The sequence below is a fragment of the Sodiomyces alkalinus genome (assembly GCF_003711515.1).
Source record: "Sodiomyces alkalinus F11 unplaced genomic scaffold SODALscaffold_7, whole genome shotgun sequence".
NCBI classification, from domain to species: domain Eukaryota; kingdom Fungi; phylum Ascomycota; class Sordariomycetes; order Glomerellales; family Plectosphaerellaceae; genus Sodiomyces; species Sodiomyces alkalinus.
In genome coordinates, this window is record NW_021167085.1 from 166284 (window position 1) to 181112 (window position 14829).

Genomic DNA, 14829 nt, shown 5'->3' on the forward strand with positions numbered 1-14829 from the left:
GTAATCGGCTGAAGGGCCCAAGGAGTCACTCTTAGTCATCTCTCCCCACCACGACACCACGACACCACGACACCACAGCAACTTCACCTCTTCCCTACCTTAGTAGACTCTCGACGTCTCAAGTTGTTTGCCACTCGTCAGGCAGCACATCTTCAACCTCCTGCGAGAGGAATGAATTTCTTATAATGACAGTGACCTCGGCATCGTCGTCGAGCCCAGACTCGGTCGCTGTTCTCCTGCTCGACGGCGGCCTGGGAACATCTCTCGCAGACGACTACGGCGTGCGATTCGGTCCTCACACGCCTCTGTGGTCGTCCCACCTCCTCATCGCCGACCAGACCACCCTCCTCGCCTGTCAGAGGGACTTTGCCGAGGTGCCCGTGGATATCATTTCCACGGCGACCTACCAAGTCTCCCTCCAGGGGTTTGCGAACACCGTCACGAGCCGCTTCCCCAATGGGATTGGCAGGGGGGATATCATCCCCTTTATCCGGGACGCGGTTCGCATCGCCGAGGACGCCGCAGGGTCTACCGGAGCGAGGGTCGCGTTGAGCTTGGGGCCGTACGGTGCTTGCATGGTGCCTAGCCAAGAGTACAGCGGACGGTATGATGAGCAGCATGACTCGGTGGACGCACTCAGGGGGTGGCATGTTGACTGCTTGGGTCTTTTCCAGGAGGCCGGGGTTTTCTCTTCCCCCGTGGCCGGCTACGTGGCGCTGGAGACGGTCCCGAGGGTCGATGAGATTGTTGCCCTCCGGCAGGCCTTGGATGAGACTCGTGCGGTCGCGTTTGGAACGCCGTTCTGGATCTCCTGTTTGTTCCCCCGGGAAGAGGAAGGGAAAGAGTTTACCCTCCCCGACGGGTCCAGCGTGAAGGAGGCGGTTGCGGCCATGTTGGACGTCTCCGTTGCGAATTCTCGGCCATGGGGCATTGGGATTAACTGGACAAGCTCAGGACCCTCATCTCTAGCTATGAAAGGGCCGTTGCGGAGCTTCTTGCAGCTGAGCAGATCGACGCCGCTCCTCCGGCGCTCATCCTTTATCCGGATGGAACGAACGGAGAGGTCTACAACACCAGCACACAAACCTGGGAGCTTCCCGAGGGCACTGGTCAACGGGACATATCTTGGGAGACACAGTTGGCTCAGATTGTGCGGGAGACGCGATCTCGAGGACGGTGGAGGCAGATCGTCGTGGGGGGGTGCTGCAAAGCCGGTCATCGCGAGCTTGGTCGACTCTGTCGGGAGTTGCAGCAACAGGGTCTCAGAGGGTGAAGAGAGGGAAGGAAAAAGAAAAAGAAAAAAAAAGACGATGCGCCGTTCAAGTACAATGCTGCCGATGCTAAACGCCATGTTGCGCCGCTTGCTTCCCCATCACAATCCCAGCCGACAGTCAGAAGCCAAGCAAGACAAAAGCAAAGCAAACCAACGAACAAAACGCATGCCGCACCCTACCTACCAACACGACAAACAGAAACCGGTCCAGAATTGCAACTTACGCCCAAGATCTTCTCAGCCACCATGCGGTGTGTCTCGCCCCGCGGCGGGCGCGGCCAGTGCGGCGAGACGTCCCCCCTCCAGAACGCCTCTATCATGACGGCCTGGGCGGACCCCCGCGGGAAGCCGAGGTTTTCGTCCAGCGTGCCGCGAGGCGGGACGGCCACATCGAAGACGAGCCTCTTCACCGTATGCGGCGACGGGAGGCCGCATTCCCTCACGTACATGAGGTCCAGCCGGTGTTGGGTCTCGCGGTGGGCGGCTTTGGCCAGGAGGGCGGACGCTTCGTCGTAGAGCTGGCGGTTGACGAGCAGGACGGCGCGGGGGTGGGGGGCTGGGGCGGCGAAGGGCGTGCTGGGCACCCAGACGTCGTGGCCGTCGTGGTAGTCGGTGGCGTCGCCGCCGCCACAGGACCGGTACACTCGCCTGGTGCGGTCTTGGCTGGCGGTGGGGGAGTCCGGGCATTCGCGTTCCGGGGGGAAGAGGACTTCCTTGAGGATTTGATCGCGCAGCTCGGGCGGGATCGTCAGGAGCGATGGCATGGAAGTCCTTTGTTTTGCAGGCGGTTGAAATGCGGACGGAATTTACTCGGTGGAGATGACGACTAACCCTTCGGTCTACCAAACAGACGGAAGAAGAAGCAAAGAAAAAAAGAAGAAAAAAGAGAGAGAGAAAGACGTCATTTCATCGTCCGTCAAATATCCGTAAGGGTCTATGGGCATGGGAAAGCCGGATCAAGACAGGAATCCCTTGGCCCCTTTCGCTGCATTTGCCACTTACACCACAGAAGCCCACCCAAAGCTGAATGAAGTTGATTGATCACATGCACTAATAGCGCACAGCTCTAACCATTACACCAAATATTGCATCAATATTTCGCTTTTTATCTCGTCACGTGAGGTCCCGTCCCCTTATCATCATCACGCTAATACGAGCTGACTGGCTCGGTCAGAGAGAGACGGAGGCAAGGAAACAACTGGTAGGATCCTCATTTAAAGTACGCAAGTACAGTCGGAGTAGAATGACAGTCGTCTCTACCGGGTTGCCGCTCAAGGAGTCAAGGTGGGTCCCCTCCCCCGGCTGAATCCATGATTGTCCGGAGTACGGAGGAAAGACGGAGTAGCCCCCGGTCGCCGGTGAGACTCACGTTGTGTATTCCCAGTCCCTCATCGTGATACGCTATGCTTAGATCCATTCCCCTGCAATTGGCGCAGCTGGTCGGCTTATCCGTAAGAACTTCCCCACTGAACCCGGCATGATTATTCCCCTTCTAGCTGCCTGCCGCCGGGGGACTTTAGACAGAACAGACCCCAGTCCCCAAAGACATCGTGAATCTCCCCATACTAAACCCCCACCACTCGTTCACGACATATCAATTCGCATCCCCTCCAACAACAACAAAAACAACAACATCCTCGTCCGGCCCCGCACAAGGAGTAAGCCACTGGTTTAGGTCTGCCCAAAAGCCCCGGAATGCATCGGGTTCAATCCTTCGTCGACCCTCCCCTCCCTGCAACAAGTCGATGACCCCGAGATTCACGTCCTTCTGTGTCCAAAGCGCGTGTGGACAGTCCATCTCCACCCACCTCACCACGAGTCCACGACCTCGACTATAAAGGCCCCATCTCCCTCGCCCTACTCGTCATCTTCTCCTCTCCATTCTCTCCCCGCCTCATCCCTCTCTACCTTCACTCACTCGAATCCAAATACTACCCCCAAATCCATTCCACTCCACTCCAATCCAATCCATTCCATTCCATCCCACCCCCCCAACCTCCACCATGCCCATCGACCACGCAGGCGTCTACGTCCCCAAACCCATCTTCCAGAAGACCCTGGACTGGTACGTCGCCGCCCTAGCCCCCATCGGCTACAAGATCATGGCCAAACCCACCGAATCCAACATCGGCCTCGGCAAGACCGTCCCAGACTGGTGGCTCGGCGCCACGGACAGCGAGTCCTCGACCCCCGCCCACATCGCCTTCACCGCCGAAGGTACGTTCCACCGTGATCACCTATTTCTTCCTTCCGTTCCCTCCCCTCCCGTCGAAGGATGGCCATGGACTGGGCCGACTGGCTGACCCCCACCACGCACGCAGACCGCGCCACCGTCGACGCATTCCACAAAGCGGCCGTTGCTGCCGGTGGTACAGACCACGGCGGCCCCGGCTTGCGTCCCGAGTACCATCCCAACTATTATGGCGCCTTTGTCGTCGACCCGGCCGGCAACAATATCGAGGTTGTGTGCCACCTCCCCGCGTCTTCTTGATCGCTCTTCTTGATCGCGAAGCCTCTCGCATCCCCTGTGCCGATTTGGCATAGTGAGGCCGGGAGCAATAGCCTTTGCGCCTGGTTCCTGGTTCCTGGTTAGTTATGAAGTTGAGTTCATGGGGGATATATATCGGGTGGAGGCCAGGATGAAACGTGAAGAATAACTATCTCTTCTTTTCCTCCCTAACATGAAGAAACACAAATAAATACATAAATATTTGAATAAATATTTGAATAAATATTTGAATAAATAAAGTAAAATAAGAATTGAAACAAATGATCAAAAGTCCAAAAACTCTATTAGTTTTCGCTCCTTTTGCCAATCTGCGCAAAAAGAAATCTTCGGACCTTCCACAAAAGCCAGGCGACGCGCTCAGGAGAGACTTGGAAGACATCGTCCAAGGACAAGAAGTGCCCGTCCAAAACGCTCCGCCATCACCGAGAACAGTAAAAAGGTCTAATGCCGAAGAAATCGAAGAAATCGAAGCGCCCGTTCCACAGGAAACCCAAGCCAAGCCAGCTAGAAAGCATACTATCGCTGTTCATAAGTCTAAGTAAGATCCTCGCCTGGAGCCATAATCGAAACCATAACCGAGCCATCCCGCAAGAACCCATGCCGCCATGAGCCGTCTGTTCACCTTCCTTCTATCCCTTCCCAATGCACAAGAGGAACAGAGGGACCATCCACCCAGTAAAGCCACCCCATGTCTCCACAGGACGAAAAGAAAAAGGCGGATGCTACACCCCTTCCCCTTTTCTCTGGGCCCATGTCGACTACTCCCCAACCCTCTCTTCCCCAGAAACGAAGTCCCATACAGGTATCCCTGTACTAGACGGTTCGAGTCTCGCGTGGAGGCTGCGAGTTTGCCGCCTGCGGGACGTCGCTTCTTCGAATATATGCGTGTGCATGTGCGTGTGTATAGGGGTATCAATCTTATCGTATAAGAGCAAGTATTCGTGAATTGAGACGGAAGCAAATCGACCTCAGCTATCGGCAGCGCCGGACATGGCTTGCGGTCTGGCCACTTCTCGCGCGTAAAACTCCACCAACATGGTGGCATAGGCCTCGAGATCCTCAACCGGTATGGCGAGTCGGAAGTCGTTCAGGAGGAGGAACTGAAGTTCCAGGTGGTTGAGCTCGGCAAGGGGCAATCCGCCGACCTGTAATCGAGGTTGTTAGTGGTTAGCCAGAGGTCATGTCTTCTGCGTCGTAGAGACTGGCTGGGGCTCTCACCTTGGCATATCTCGAATTGGTGTAGAAGACATCCGAGAAGAACTTGCTCGCACAAGTGACGCCGGCAATGATCAACCTATGAATATTGAAGCTGTCGACGACAAAATAAGCAGGCGGCACCACGCCGGTGGGCGTCGAATCTGCCCCGGGTACGACGCGGTCTCCAGATTCGCGAGACCGCTCAGTGCGCGATCCGGGCGTGGCTTCCTCCTCCATATCCTCGTCGTCGTCGACCAGGTCCGAATCCGTCTCATCGGTTATATCGCCCTCTTCGTCACGCATTTCTACGTCGGCGGGAGGCAGCGCCTGGGCCTGCGCCTGGGCCTGGGCCTGACTGGTCGGTCTCGCGCTGGAACGGGTGGCGGCCGCCTGGCGTCTTTCCTCGGCCTGCATGACCAGGTGGTTGACCCTCTCGGTCATGCGGTCAAAATATACCAGCAGGCTTAGAAACACCTCGAAAGTGGTCGGGCAGTATTTGTGGATGCGGGTCAGGTAGCTGAGAATGGTAATCGCGGGAATGTTCCTGCCGTGGAAGGCGAGTACTGATGCGCTGAGGGGGCTGATCTGCGCCCCGTCGGCCGATTCGCTGTTCTGGCTGGCCTGCTGTTGGTGCGCCACGTTGCGCTGCATGGCGTCGTGCTGCAGGTCGTTGGTTGTGGTGATCTTGGTGAGAAGAGCGGCCACCATTTCGATGACGTCGCCGATGGGCATACCGCTGATCTCGTACTTGACCTGCTGTAACGGTCCGTCGCCCAGGATGCTGGACCCGTCCTCTCTCAGAATGTCAGCTCGCGCAAGGTTCTGGATGTGGGCCAGGTCGCGGATGTGGATGGTTTGCCCTTCTGATGAGGGGCGCGGCGAGGAGGCGTCGGCGAGGTGGTATGCGGTTTCCGTGTTCGTGTTCGTGTTCGTGTTCGTGTTGGTGTTCGTGTTCGTGACGGAATCCGGAGACGGTTGCTGCGCCCGAGGCCAAGCGGCAGTCGGGGCAGGAACGGAGGCGGGGACACAGGCCGAAGAGGAGGCGGAAGGGCCGACTACGGCTTCGTCGGTATCACGTTGAACAGCGTCGCTCGGCCGAGATGCTGTCAATTCGTCATCTCCCTGGGGATGCTGAGCATTCGCAGGGTGGACCCGGTCAGAGTCGATGCTGGGGGACGAGGAAGAAGGTGGGGTCGGAAAGCGCGAGGCGCCGCGCCGGGGACACGGGGACCAAGAAGGCGTGCTGACGGTGCGCCTGCATCTCGGACTGGAGGAGGGACGGCCAGGTGCAGGTGTAGGTGTCGGTGCATCCCCAGACCGGCTCGACGATCGGTAGCGAGTTTCATGAGAATGCTGGCGTTGGTGGGAGTACGGGCCCCCGGCAGCTATCATAGTATGGAAGCGCGAGGGCGGATCAGAAGCGAAGTCACCGATTACGGCCGCCATAGCATCGTCGTATGAAAGATGAAGAGAGCGGCAAGGAAGCGATGGCGCGTAGAAGCGTCGTGAGGTAGATCGGTCAAGAAGAGAAGAGATAGGTAGGCAATGGGGACGGATGGTCGACGGGCCTAATCGAGCATATGATTCCGGTTAGCGAATAATAGGTACCTCGGCTAAGAAGCAGACGAGAGTATATGCGAAACGCGTGGCGGTGACGATGGTAGTAGTGCGATGTGATGAAGATGAGGAAAGAGAGGTGGAATGATGCGGGAATAATGTGCCGGTGAGAAATCGGTAGATTTGAAGGGATGGACCTGGTCTGCTGGAATGGATCTCACGAGTCGGCTAGGCAATGTTGGGTGCCAGAACATGCAAAGGTGGATACCTAAGCTGGGCAGCAAAGCAGCGGGGGAGATATGGCGGGAACAGGGGGGAGTGACGAGGACAGGGGAGGATAAGATAAGAGAGAAAACGAATCGAGAGAGGTAGGTATAGACAGGGGAGAAGATCGAACTGATATGAACAGGAAAATGCCACGAGAGACCGGTCCCGACTGCATGCTTTTGCCCCAATGGTCCCTGATGATGAGGCTATCCGTGGCCGGATAGGATTGTGACCGTTTGACAGAGAGTTGCGAGGTAACACAAATGATGTGCCTGACCCAACATCCTCTGAAGCCCCGGCTTGACCACTTTACGGCCGATCACCAATGGCTCGGTTGGCGTTAAGGTGGTCAAAGCGGCGACAGTGCGGTCGGCAGTGGCGAACTTGACACGGGCGGTAATCGGGGAGGGGACAAGATCCTGCAGGCATCATGGCTGACCTGGTACGAGCACCGGACGACAGGGAAGGGGGGCAAAGAGTCCGAAATCACATTGGTATGAGTCGTCAGGCCATTTCACCTCCAAGAGGCATCATGGCGGAGGAAAAGAACATGGTCGAAAACAATGGACATGGAACTGTGCTGAGACGAACATGACAGCTAGACACGAGACGACGAAGCATGGATATATGGTGATGAAAATAATAATAGACGGAGAGAAGGCGACAGTGTCAAAGCTTTGATGATAATTGGAAGTAATTGGTGAGAGAAGAGGAAGAGAACAAAAATAGAAATTACTCCGTACTTACCGGATAGAAATGGAAGACCGGGGACGGTCCGGGAGGCGTAGGTCGTCGGACGAGTTTATGTTGTTGTGTAAATTCCTCCGTAGGTGGCGGGGACGACGACCGGCAAGGTGAAGGTGCCGTTCTCAATATTGGTCCGAACAACGCAGAGGATATCAATGCGGGATGAAGAATGCGAGGCGAAGATAAGAAGAAAAAAATATACTCCGTCCCGGATTCAGGAGGACAGCGTGTGCAAACCGATGAAGAAGTTTTGATGATGATTTGATTTGCGGACCGGGGATGATGGAGGACCTAGGCTGCAGCGCAGTGGCAAAATATAAGATTCCCTCTTGCAAGACGCGTGCGGGCGGCGCGAACAGAACGAGATGACGACAGGTTGAAGTCTAAAGCTCGCAGGTCGTTTAGTTTCAGGCTTCTCGAGTGCAGTGAATACTGGCTACGCTCGTGGGGAGATGCAATGCGGTGCGATCTTGGAAAAATAAAAATAGAAGAAACGAAAAGACCACACGATGCGGTTGTGATGCAGATACAATACAACGTACGTGCAGCGGGGAGTCGATCAATACAGGAAGTAGGGATAAGGGGCCGAGAGATCGAGATGGATTAGACGAAGATGGTGGATTAAGATGAAAAAGGAGGCGAAAGCATTATGTGGAGGACGAGGTGAAAAGAAACAAAAAAGGGGGGAGGGGGGAGGGGGGAGGAATGACGACAACAACCTGGAAGTATGCTCAAGACTAACGTGGTGGTAGTAATGGTAGTAGTGGCAGGATAGTGGTGGTGGTGGTAGGTATTCGTAGTACTCCAGAAGCACGAGTAGTACTTACAGAGAGTTAGTACCTTGTTATGCCCGTGTTGGAAACTCGAGAGATGGAAGTTAAATTACTTCAGGATCAGGCACAGGGTCTCTCGACTGCCCCCCTCTTTGCTTTGCTCTTGTTCAGCCTGCCTGCCGGTTGAACGTTTTAGGTCTCAAGATAGTATGGAGATGGTTCTTCCCGTTGGCGGTTGTGGTGGTGGTGGTGGTGGTGGTGGTGGTGGTGGTGTAACAGGAAAGTGGTTAGAGGATGGTTTCTCGTTGGAGAGGAGGAGAAAGTCGGGGAGAGGAAACGGTAGGAGAGAAAGGGGGGGCAATGGCAACGAATGGGTCGACGGGACTCGTAACGCCCCGGAGTCGAGACCGGGCAGGTGGAGTTGGGAGTCCCCTGCCGCCCATCATACAACGTAGGTACTGTACCTACTTCGTACGACATGAATCTGCAAAGCGTGGGCAGGAGCGATGGAGATTCGCGATAGGGACCAGACCCTGTGGCGTTGCGCCTTAACGGTACCTGCCCCGCAGGGTTCGTCACTGTCTGGACGAAGTATCTTGTGGAGTACAGAGGACGGATACGTACGGATACTCACTCAATACACCAACGCAGAACCCGTCGCATGCGTTTTCTCACGATGCGATGCAGATCGTCGGCATAACATCCCGATATACCACTTCGTGCTAAGATTCAGCTATTACATATGAAGTGTTGTATTATCCGCACCGGCCAAGAAGAGCAGGGAAATATCCGTATCTGGTCTTCTTCGTACAGACTCGGTGCATCCGACGTTCATGTCAAAGTAGATGGGGATCAGTAAAGCTATCATATCAGCCCACGAATCGTCGGGAGTATGTACGGAGTAATATCGAAGGGAAAAATCGGAACCAGCATTCGAGCACTCGCAGGGAATCGCTCGTTTATGTTTCAACGGTGTTTCCTTACTGGCTGCTGATACCTATATCCATGCGACCCGGCATCCGCTAGATATTCTAGTCCCTGTGGCTTTTTCCACCCATGCCTCCCATGCGATCTTTCCCTTTACCCACCACCCCCGGTCCATGTCATTTCCATGCTCTCAGGGTCGAGACGGGCCCATCGAGTTTGGCCAACAATAAAGAGGTATTACTATCAGAAGTCAACCGTCAACAGATCAACAGCCATAATAAAGGCATAGAAACATGGAACATGGGAAGATAGAAAAGTGAAGGAAGAGTGTAATGAGGTATCGCAAGGTAAGGTGCAGTAAGGTACGGGCTGAAACGTCACCAATTTTCATCAACTTCGATCAAAGATAAAAGGAAAAAGGAAAAGAAAATCCCCAAAATCATCGAATCAAAAACCATAACAGCCCTTTACCCCTCGAGCCGTTTGTTCAAATCACATCTGCCAATACAACGTACATACGTAGAGCCATGCAGCAATGCAGCCATGCAGCCAATGCAGCCGGTGTGTCAAGCTTTCCCTGTTATCTGGCCCTAACACCCAAACATGCCCACACATCCAATCCCTACCGCCACGCCACGCCATGTCTTGTCCCCTGGACCTGAACCTGGACCTCCGCAAGGCCGTGCCCGTCCCCAACCCCCGGTCTCCCGTCCCGGCAGCCCCGTTGACATCCTGCCCTCCCCGTTCTTCATCCTCCAACCAATCTCAACCCAGAATGGCAGCACATGACGTCTGGGGATCATTGTGTGGCATCCGCGACCCCAGCTCCCCCTCCCTCTTAAAGATGCACATTCGCGCATCTCTATCTGTTCGACTTTTGGTGCCCTCGGTTTTCCTCACCGCATTCCGCGTTCCCGCCTGGCTCTGGCTGAACAATGACAACGCATACATTGCGCTAGTTGTCTAGGTGATCCTGAAGACCTGGCGCGCGTCGGAGATCCTGCGAGATGGATATCCCGAGTATAACCTCACGAGTTGGATTTTGGGGGGGGTTTCCGACGCCGGATGGGATCGAATCGAATCGACTCGAGTCGAGTACCTACGTGGTGATGGGATGGAGAGATCTTCGTTCACGCTCATCCAATGTGCGAAAGCACGTGTTGCCGCACGTCCGCACGTCATAGCCCGCTTTTGCTTACACCCCTCATGGTATCACGCTTGTTCATCATCCCTTTTTCGATAGATGTGTGATCTCATATTCTAGAGAGGAATGATGCAAAGCGAATACCTTCTTTTGACACTTACACTACCTACCCAGGTCAGGTACATCATGATACATTACTATATCGTTGAATGGAGATCCGTCTATGGTCTGGAATCCATCTCAACTCGTAGACGAACCGGTTGAGGAACCAGATTTGGGTGAATCTCGACTTTATGTACCTTTGACGAAGACATATGAGGACACGAAAACAGGAAAGGATGCGGGACAAGACTGTACACTTGTTTGTCAAGATCCAAGTTATATAATACGCATATACCCAATAATGCAGATACTATCAAAGAAGAGGGCGACAAATGGAAGAAAGTCCCCGCCTTATATGCATCCTCCTGCTCACCGCCTCTGCTTCGTGGCTTGTCAAGCCTTTATAATCCTGCATTCCTGCAGAAACAACCACATGGCGACGCGGCCTTGAAATTAAATCCGATCGACACTGCTCGAACCCTTTTTTTTCAACCCCCCCCTCCCCCCCCCCGGTTATGATTCTCACTGGAAAGCCAGGTCTCCTATTCAAAAACTCACATGTGCATGAACGACCAAGTCAGAATGAAAAACAGGCACCGCCAACCACCTCCGATATACCTTACGATTTGTGACACGAATGCATCTATGGTAATTGTACACCGGCTCCTATAGAGTAGCCGGATCGTCGGTGTTTCGTTTCCTCAGTAGACCCTTCAGTTTCCCTCCGCACCTCTCTTGTCTACTCGCTGCCCTACCCTCCCCGACAAAGAGTCCCAGAATGGATGAACATCAGTCGTTTAACACCCCAACAACCCATCTATCATTTCCTCGTCTTCCTCCTGCGCACCCTTTCTCGGGCCGCATTTTTTTAATAGTGGCGCACTTTGTAGTCGGTATCCGGGAGGTACAGGTGCCTATCGGCCCCCTGCTCGGTGAGCACCACCATGCGGATGACGCCGCCTGAGCTGCCATCCCACTTGATGGCCTCCCGCAGCGCGCCCTTGACAAAGTCGACGGCCTCGGCCTCCTCCATGCCCTCCCTCCAGTGCGCGTCGCAGTAGCCGTAGATGTAGGTCGAGCCCGACCCGCCGATGGCGTAGGCCTGCTTGTGGAGAGACCCGCCCAGCGGGATCGAGTATACCTGGCCGCCGTGGCGCTCGTCCCAGCCCGCGATGATGAGGCCGGCCCTGGATGGATGTTGTCAGCGTGGTCAGAAGTGCGCCCATTACGATCATCGGTGCCGGTGCGTTGTTTGCGTTGACTGCCGTTAAAAAAGCATATCATTCCTGCCTCCGTCCCCCTGGAGAGACAACCAAGTTCCCCCGCCAAGCATTCGAACACATAAGCAGACAGAAAGAAAGCAGCAAAGTACTTACGACAACCGGTCCTTGTTCGCGTAGCAAATCTCCTGGAAGATAGACGCCGCCGTCTGGGTGGTGGGGTTCTTCCCGTTGCGCGTGGCGTACAGGCCGAGCTGGTACTGCACGATGTCGGCGACGGCCTGTGTGTCCGCCGCCGAGCCGGAGCGACAGCACCATATTGTGTCGTGGACCCGGGTCAGCTTGTCGGTTACTCGGTTGGCGATGTATGCGCCGGTGGTCGTCCGTGAATCAGCGCCTGTTGGGAGTCAAGTCAGCCGAGGTCTTTTTTTTCATTCCAGTCCATCTTGCCGGTTCAAAGGCTTCAGGGTGAGACTGTATCCGCAAAGCAAAGGTGTGTGTGCGTACCGAGAATGACGCCGTCTTTGAAAGTAACTGCCATGCTGCGAGGGTGAGGTCAGATGGGTTCGGGTCGGCTGTGGAATTGGGACAGGACGACGAGAGAGACGAGCATACATGGAGGTACCCAAACTGCGAGGACGGTTAGCATGAGCAGGCGACGACAAGACGCAAGACCACGAGTATGTTTGAGAACCGGCTTACTTGACTTCTCCCTTCTTCAGCCTATCCATGTCGACATGGATGCCATCTACATCAATCAGAGTCGTAAGCTGGAAGCTCGGCTCCATGCGGGGGCGCCGTGAATCTGTGAATGTTCAAGCTCTAACGGACCTTCGTTTAGCATTCCGGTAGTTGTGAACTCCATTTTCGTCGTGGGTCGGGTCGTCAATCGTCGGATGGGTTGATGGATGGGAAGTGTACGGGAAAGGGCTCGGAAGGACTGGGTCTGTGGTCGTTGGTTTGACGTATGTCGTTGGAAAGCTGCGCAGTTCAGTTCAGACAGAAGGCTGGCTGGAGCTTGGATCTCTTGAAGCGAGCTCAGGCAGCTCCGACGCGTTAGCCTTGTCTGGAGAGGTGGTCCGAGCGTTGGATCACGTGATATTTCGACGGGTGATTCTCAAGAAACTTTCGATACGGGGGCTCATCCACAGAGTAACAAAGGCAAAGTTAGAGTACGCAAATTGAGGCAAAAGGGAGTGTCTGATCTGGTCCATGATTCCTTTCTTTTCTTTTCTTTGGTTCGAATAGACTTGAATGGGATTGTTGAAACTTGACATCGTGCCAGGCTACGAACGTACGGGATCCGTCCTCCGTACTGGAGAACACAAACCACGTTATGGTGTCGGATATAGCACATCTTTTCAGTTACCTCGACATATAACGTATAAAACAGCAACGAGCAAAAGGCTCCCAGCCCCAACCACGCCGTCAAGCCATCCTATGAATCCTCTTCCCTCAACTCCACCTCTTCAGAATCGGCCCCCTCCTCCCCTTCCTCCCCCTCCTTCTTGTCCTCGCCACAACCGCAGTCATAAAAGTCGCCAATGTTATTACAATCGAACGCCGGCTTCTCCAACCTCTCGTTGACCTGGTTGTGCACGAAGCAGAGCCAGCCGGCGGCGGCGTTGCGGCCGCTCACCTGCGGCGGGAACTTCTCCAGCAGGGCGCGGAAGTGGCGGGCGCACTCGCCGCACGGGTACAGGCGGGCGAAGAGGTGGATGTAGGTCTTGAGGGCGGTGCTCTCGTCCGGGGTGGGTTCCTCGGGGAAGCGGGCCATCATGGTGTGGAGGACTTTCCAGGAGGCGCGGCCTAGCTCGGCTCTGTTGGGGGGGGGGTGGGGGGGAGGTAAATTAGTTACTGATTCTGTAGTGTAGTGAAGAGGAAAGACGATTGACGAGAGGGTGTGTGTGGTCCCCTCCCCCCCGAGCAGAACAGCAGAGAGAGAAGATGTAAGGAAAGAAGAAACATACCTAGCCGTCGCATTCTCGAGCTTAGGCGCAATGGACTCGCCCTTGAGGATACCGCTATCGATCTGCCCCAAATCGATGCCGGAGTCATTACCATGCCCATGGTCGTGATCATCATGATCGTCGTAAGGGGAGGAAGAGGTGGACGCATGATCATGATCATGATCCTCATGAGAAGAGGACGACGAAGACGATGCTGGTGTCGAGTCTTTCGCCAAGGCCACTGGCGGCGGCGCCGGTGCCGGTGCTGACCCCGACTCGTACACTGTCGCTGTTGTGGTGCCGGAGGAGAAGAGGTAGGAGACGCTGTAGAAGGCCGCGAGGGCGAGGAGCACCATCAGGGTGAAGTGCTGCCTGCGCGCCATCGTTGCGAGGGCCTGAGGCGGGACGTGGAGTCGGGCGTTCTGTGTGGGCAAGCTGGAGGAAAAGGAGAGAAAAAGAAGAAGAAAAAAAGGAGGAATGGTAGGACCAAGGGCGAAACGCTGAAATCCAGCAGTTTGACGGTTGACGGTTGACGGTTGACCGTTGACAGTTGCGCCCCGAGGCGAAATGGGGACGGAGGGAGATGTCGATCTTTTTCGGGGTTGGGGGTTGTTCTTGTTCTCGAACGGACAAAGAAAGCTGGCCTAACTGGTGGCGGCCCCTTTTCCCAATCGAATCAATCAATTCGGTCAATATGTATTATCTAAGGTACCTAAGGTAGGTAAGGTAGGCCCAACAAGAGAGACCTCCAACAAGAAGAGGCGGGGATGGACAGGTACCAACGGTTCGGAGCGGAGTACCGAGTTACAGGAGGACTCGAGTTACAGTACGTGTAGTGTACAAAGCGAGCAAGGCGGGTCGCGTACCCGTCGGCCCACAACGGGCGCTGTTGCCTGCTGAGTGGGCTCATCCGTGGGGCCCTATACCTACGAGGTACAGCGCTGTACGTTCCGGTGCCAGGGCGTGAAGTTTCTGATATCGTGTCCCAGTTAAGGTATTCAGCCTTTTACCCTTTCCCTTCAAAGTCAACACGCCCTATCATAAGGTACCTTACCTTACCTTAAGCTAAGGTACCTTCGACTTGTCCCGGCGAGCATCCAAGGAACATATCTGGCAATAATTGGACAGGTACTTGGTCACCAGGGAAGCGAAGCGTTCAGGGGC

The 14829-nt window shown here is 55.0% G+C and overlaps 8 protein-coding genes across 8 annotated transcripts; 2 read left to right on the forward strand and 6 right to left on the reverse strand.

The window, feature by feature from the left end:
- Nucleotides 1-185: 185 nt before the first annotated feature.
- SODALDRAFT_340519 (Homocysteine S-methyltransferase) lies at nt 186-1273 on the forward strand (the record flags this gene model as incomplete). The annotated part of the gene is made up of 2 exons (XM_028612957.1): nt 186-905; nt 950-1273. 2 exons carry the CDS (start codon nt 186-188, stop codon nt 1271-1273), a joined length of 1044 nt encoding a protein of 347 aa, XP_028464902.1.
- Nucleotides 1274-1305: 32 nt separating this feature from the next.
- SODALDRAFT_334172 (hypothetical protein) lies at nt 1306-2405 on the reverse strand (the record flags this gene model as incomplete). Its single annotated transcript, XM_028612143.1, has 1 exon — nt 1306-2405. A coding segment is annotated over exon 1 (584 nt), but the record flags the coding sequence as incomplete, so codon positions are not given.
- Nucleotides 2406-3276: 871 nt separating this feature from the next.
- SODALDRAFT_279568 (Glyoxalase/Bleomycin resistance protein/Dihydroxybiphenyl dioxygenase) lies at nt 3277-3764 on the forward strand (the record flags this gene model as incomplete). The annotated part of the gene is made up of 2 exons (XM_028608177.1): nt 3277-3490; nt 3595-3764. 2 exons carry the CDS (start codon nt 3277-3279, stop codon nt 3762-3764), a joined length of 384 nt encoding a protein of 127 aa, XP_028464904.1.
- An 83-nt stretch (nt 3765-3847) lies between these two features.
- SODALDRAFT_188059 (hypothetical protein) lies at nt 3848-4274 on the reverse strand. The gene has a single exon (XM_028607111.1). It carries the CDS (start codon nt 4159-4161, stop codon nt 3931-3933), a length of 231 nt encoding a protein of 76 aa, XP_028464905.1. The 5' UTR covers nt 4162-4274; the 3' UTR covers nt 3848-3930.
- A 456-nt stretch (nt 4275-4730) lies between these two features.
- On the reverse strand, nt 4731-6922 carry SODALDRAFT_188137 (cyclin-domain-containing protein). The gene is made up of 3 exons (XM_028607112.1): nt 6734-6922; nt 5001-6547; nt 4731-4927 (listed from the first exon to the last, which is right to left on the reverse strand). The coding sequence occupies exons 2-3, from the start codon at nt 6423-6425 to the stop codon at nt 4751-4753; spliced, it is 1602 nt and encodes a 533-aa protein (XP_028464906.1). The 5' UTR covers nt 6426-6547; nt 6734-6922; the 3' UTR covers nt 4731-4750.
- Nucleotides 6923-8522: 1600 nt separating this feature from the next.
- Nucleotides 8523-9191, reverse strand: SODALDRAFT_379587 (hypothetical protein; the record flags this gene model as incomplete). The annotated part of the gene is made up of 4 exons (XM_028615056.1): nt 8523-8755; nt 8792-8881; nt 8958-8993; nt 9089-9191. 4 exons carry the CDS (start codon nt 9189-9191, stop codon nt 8523-8525), a joined length of 462 nt encoding a protein of 153 aa, XP_028464907.1.
- Nucleotides 9192-11105: 1914 nt separating this feature from the next.
- SODALDRAFT_334177 (proteasome component PRE3) lies at nt 11106-12661 on the reverse strand. The gene is made up of 6 exons (XM_028612144.1): nt 12548-12661; nt 12419-12464; nt 12332-12346; nt 12224-12258; nt 11873-12113; nt 11106-11683 (listed from the first exon to the last, which is right to left on the reverse strand). The coding sequence occupies exons 1-6, from the start codon at nt 12579-12581 to the stop codon at nt 11365-11367; spliced, it is 690 nt and encodes a 229-aa protein (XP_028464908.1). The 5' UTR covers nt 12582-12661; the 3' UTR covers nt 11106-11364.
- A 260-nt stretch (nt 12662-12921) lies between these two features.
- On the reverse strand, nt 12922-14284 carry SODALDRAFT_351461 (hypothetical protein). The gene is made up of 2 exons (XM_028613539.1): nt 13687-14284; nt 12922-13536 (listed from the first exon to the last, which is right to left on the reverse strand). Exons 1-2 carry the CDS (start codon nt 14046-14048, stop codon nt 13155-13157), a joined length of 744 nt encoding a protein of 247 aa, XP_028464909.1. The 5' UTR covers nt 14049-14284; the 3' UTR covers nt 12922-13154.
- Between the last annotated feature and the right edge of the window lie 545 nt (nt 14285-14829).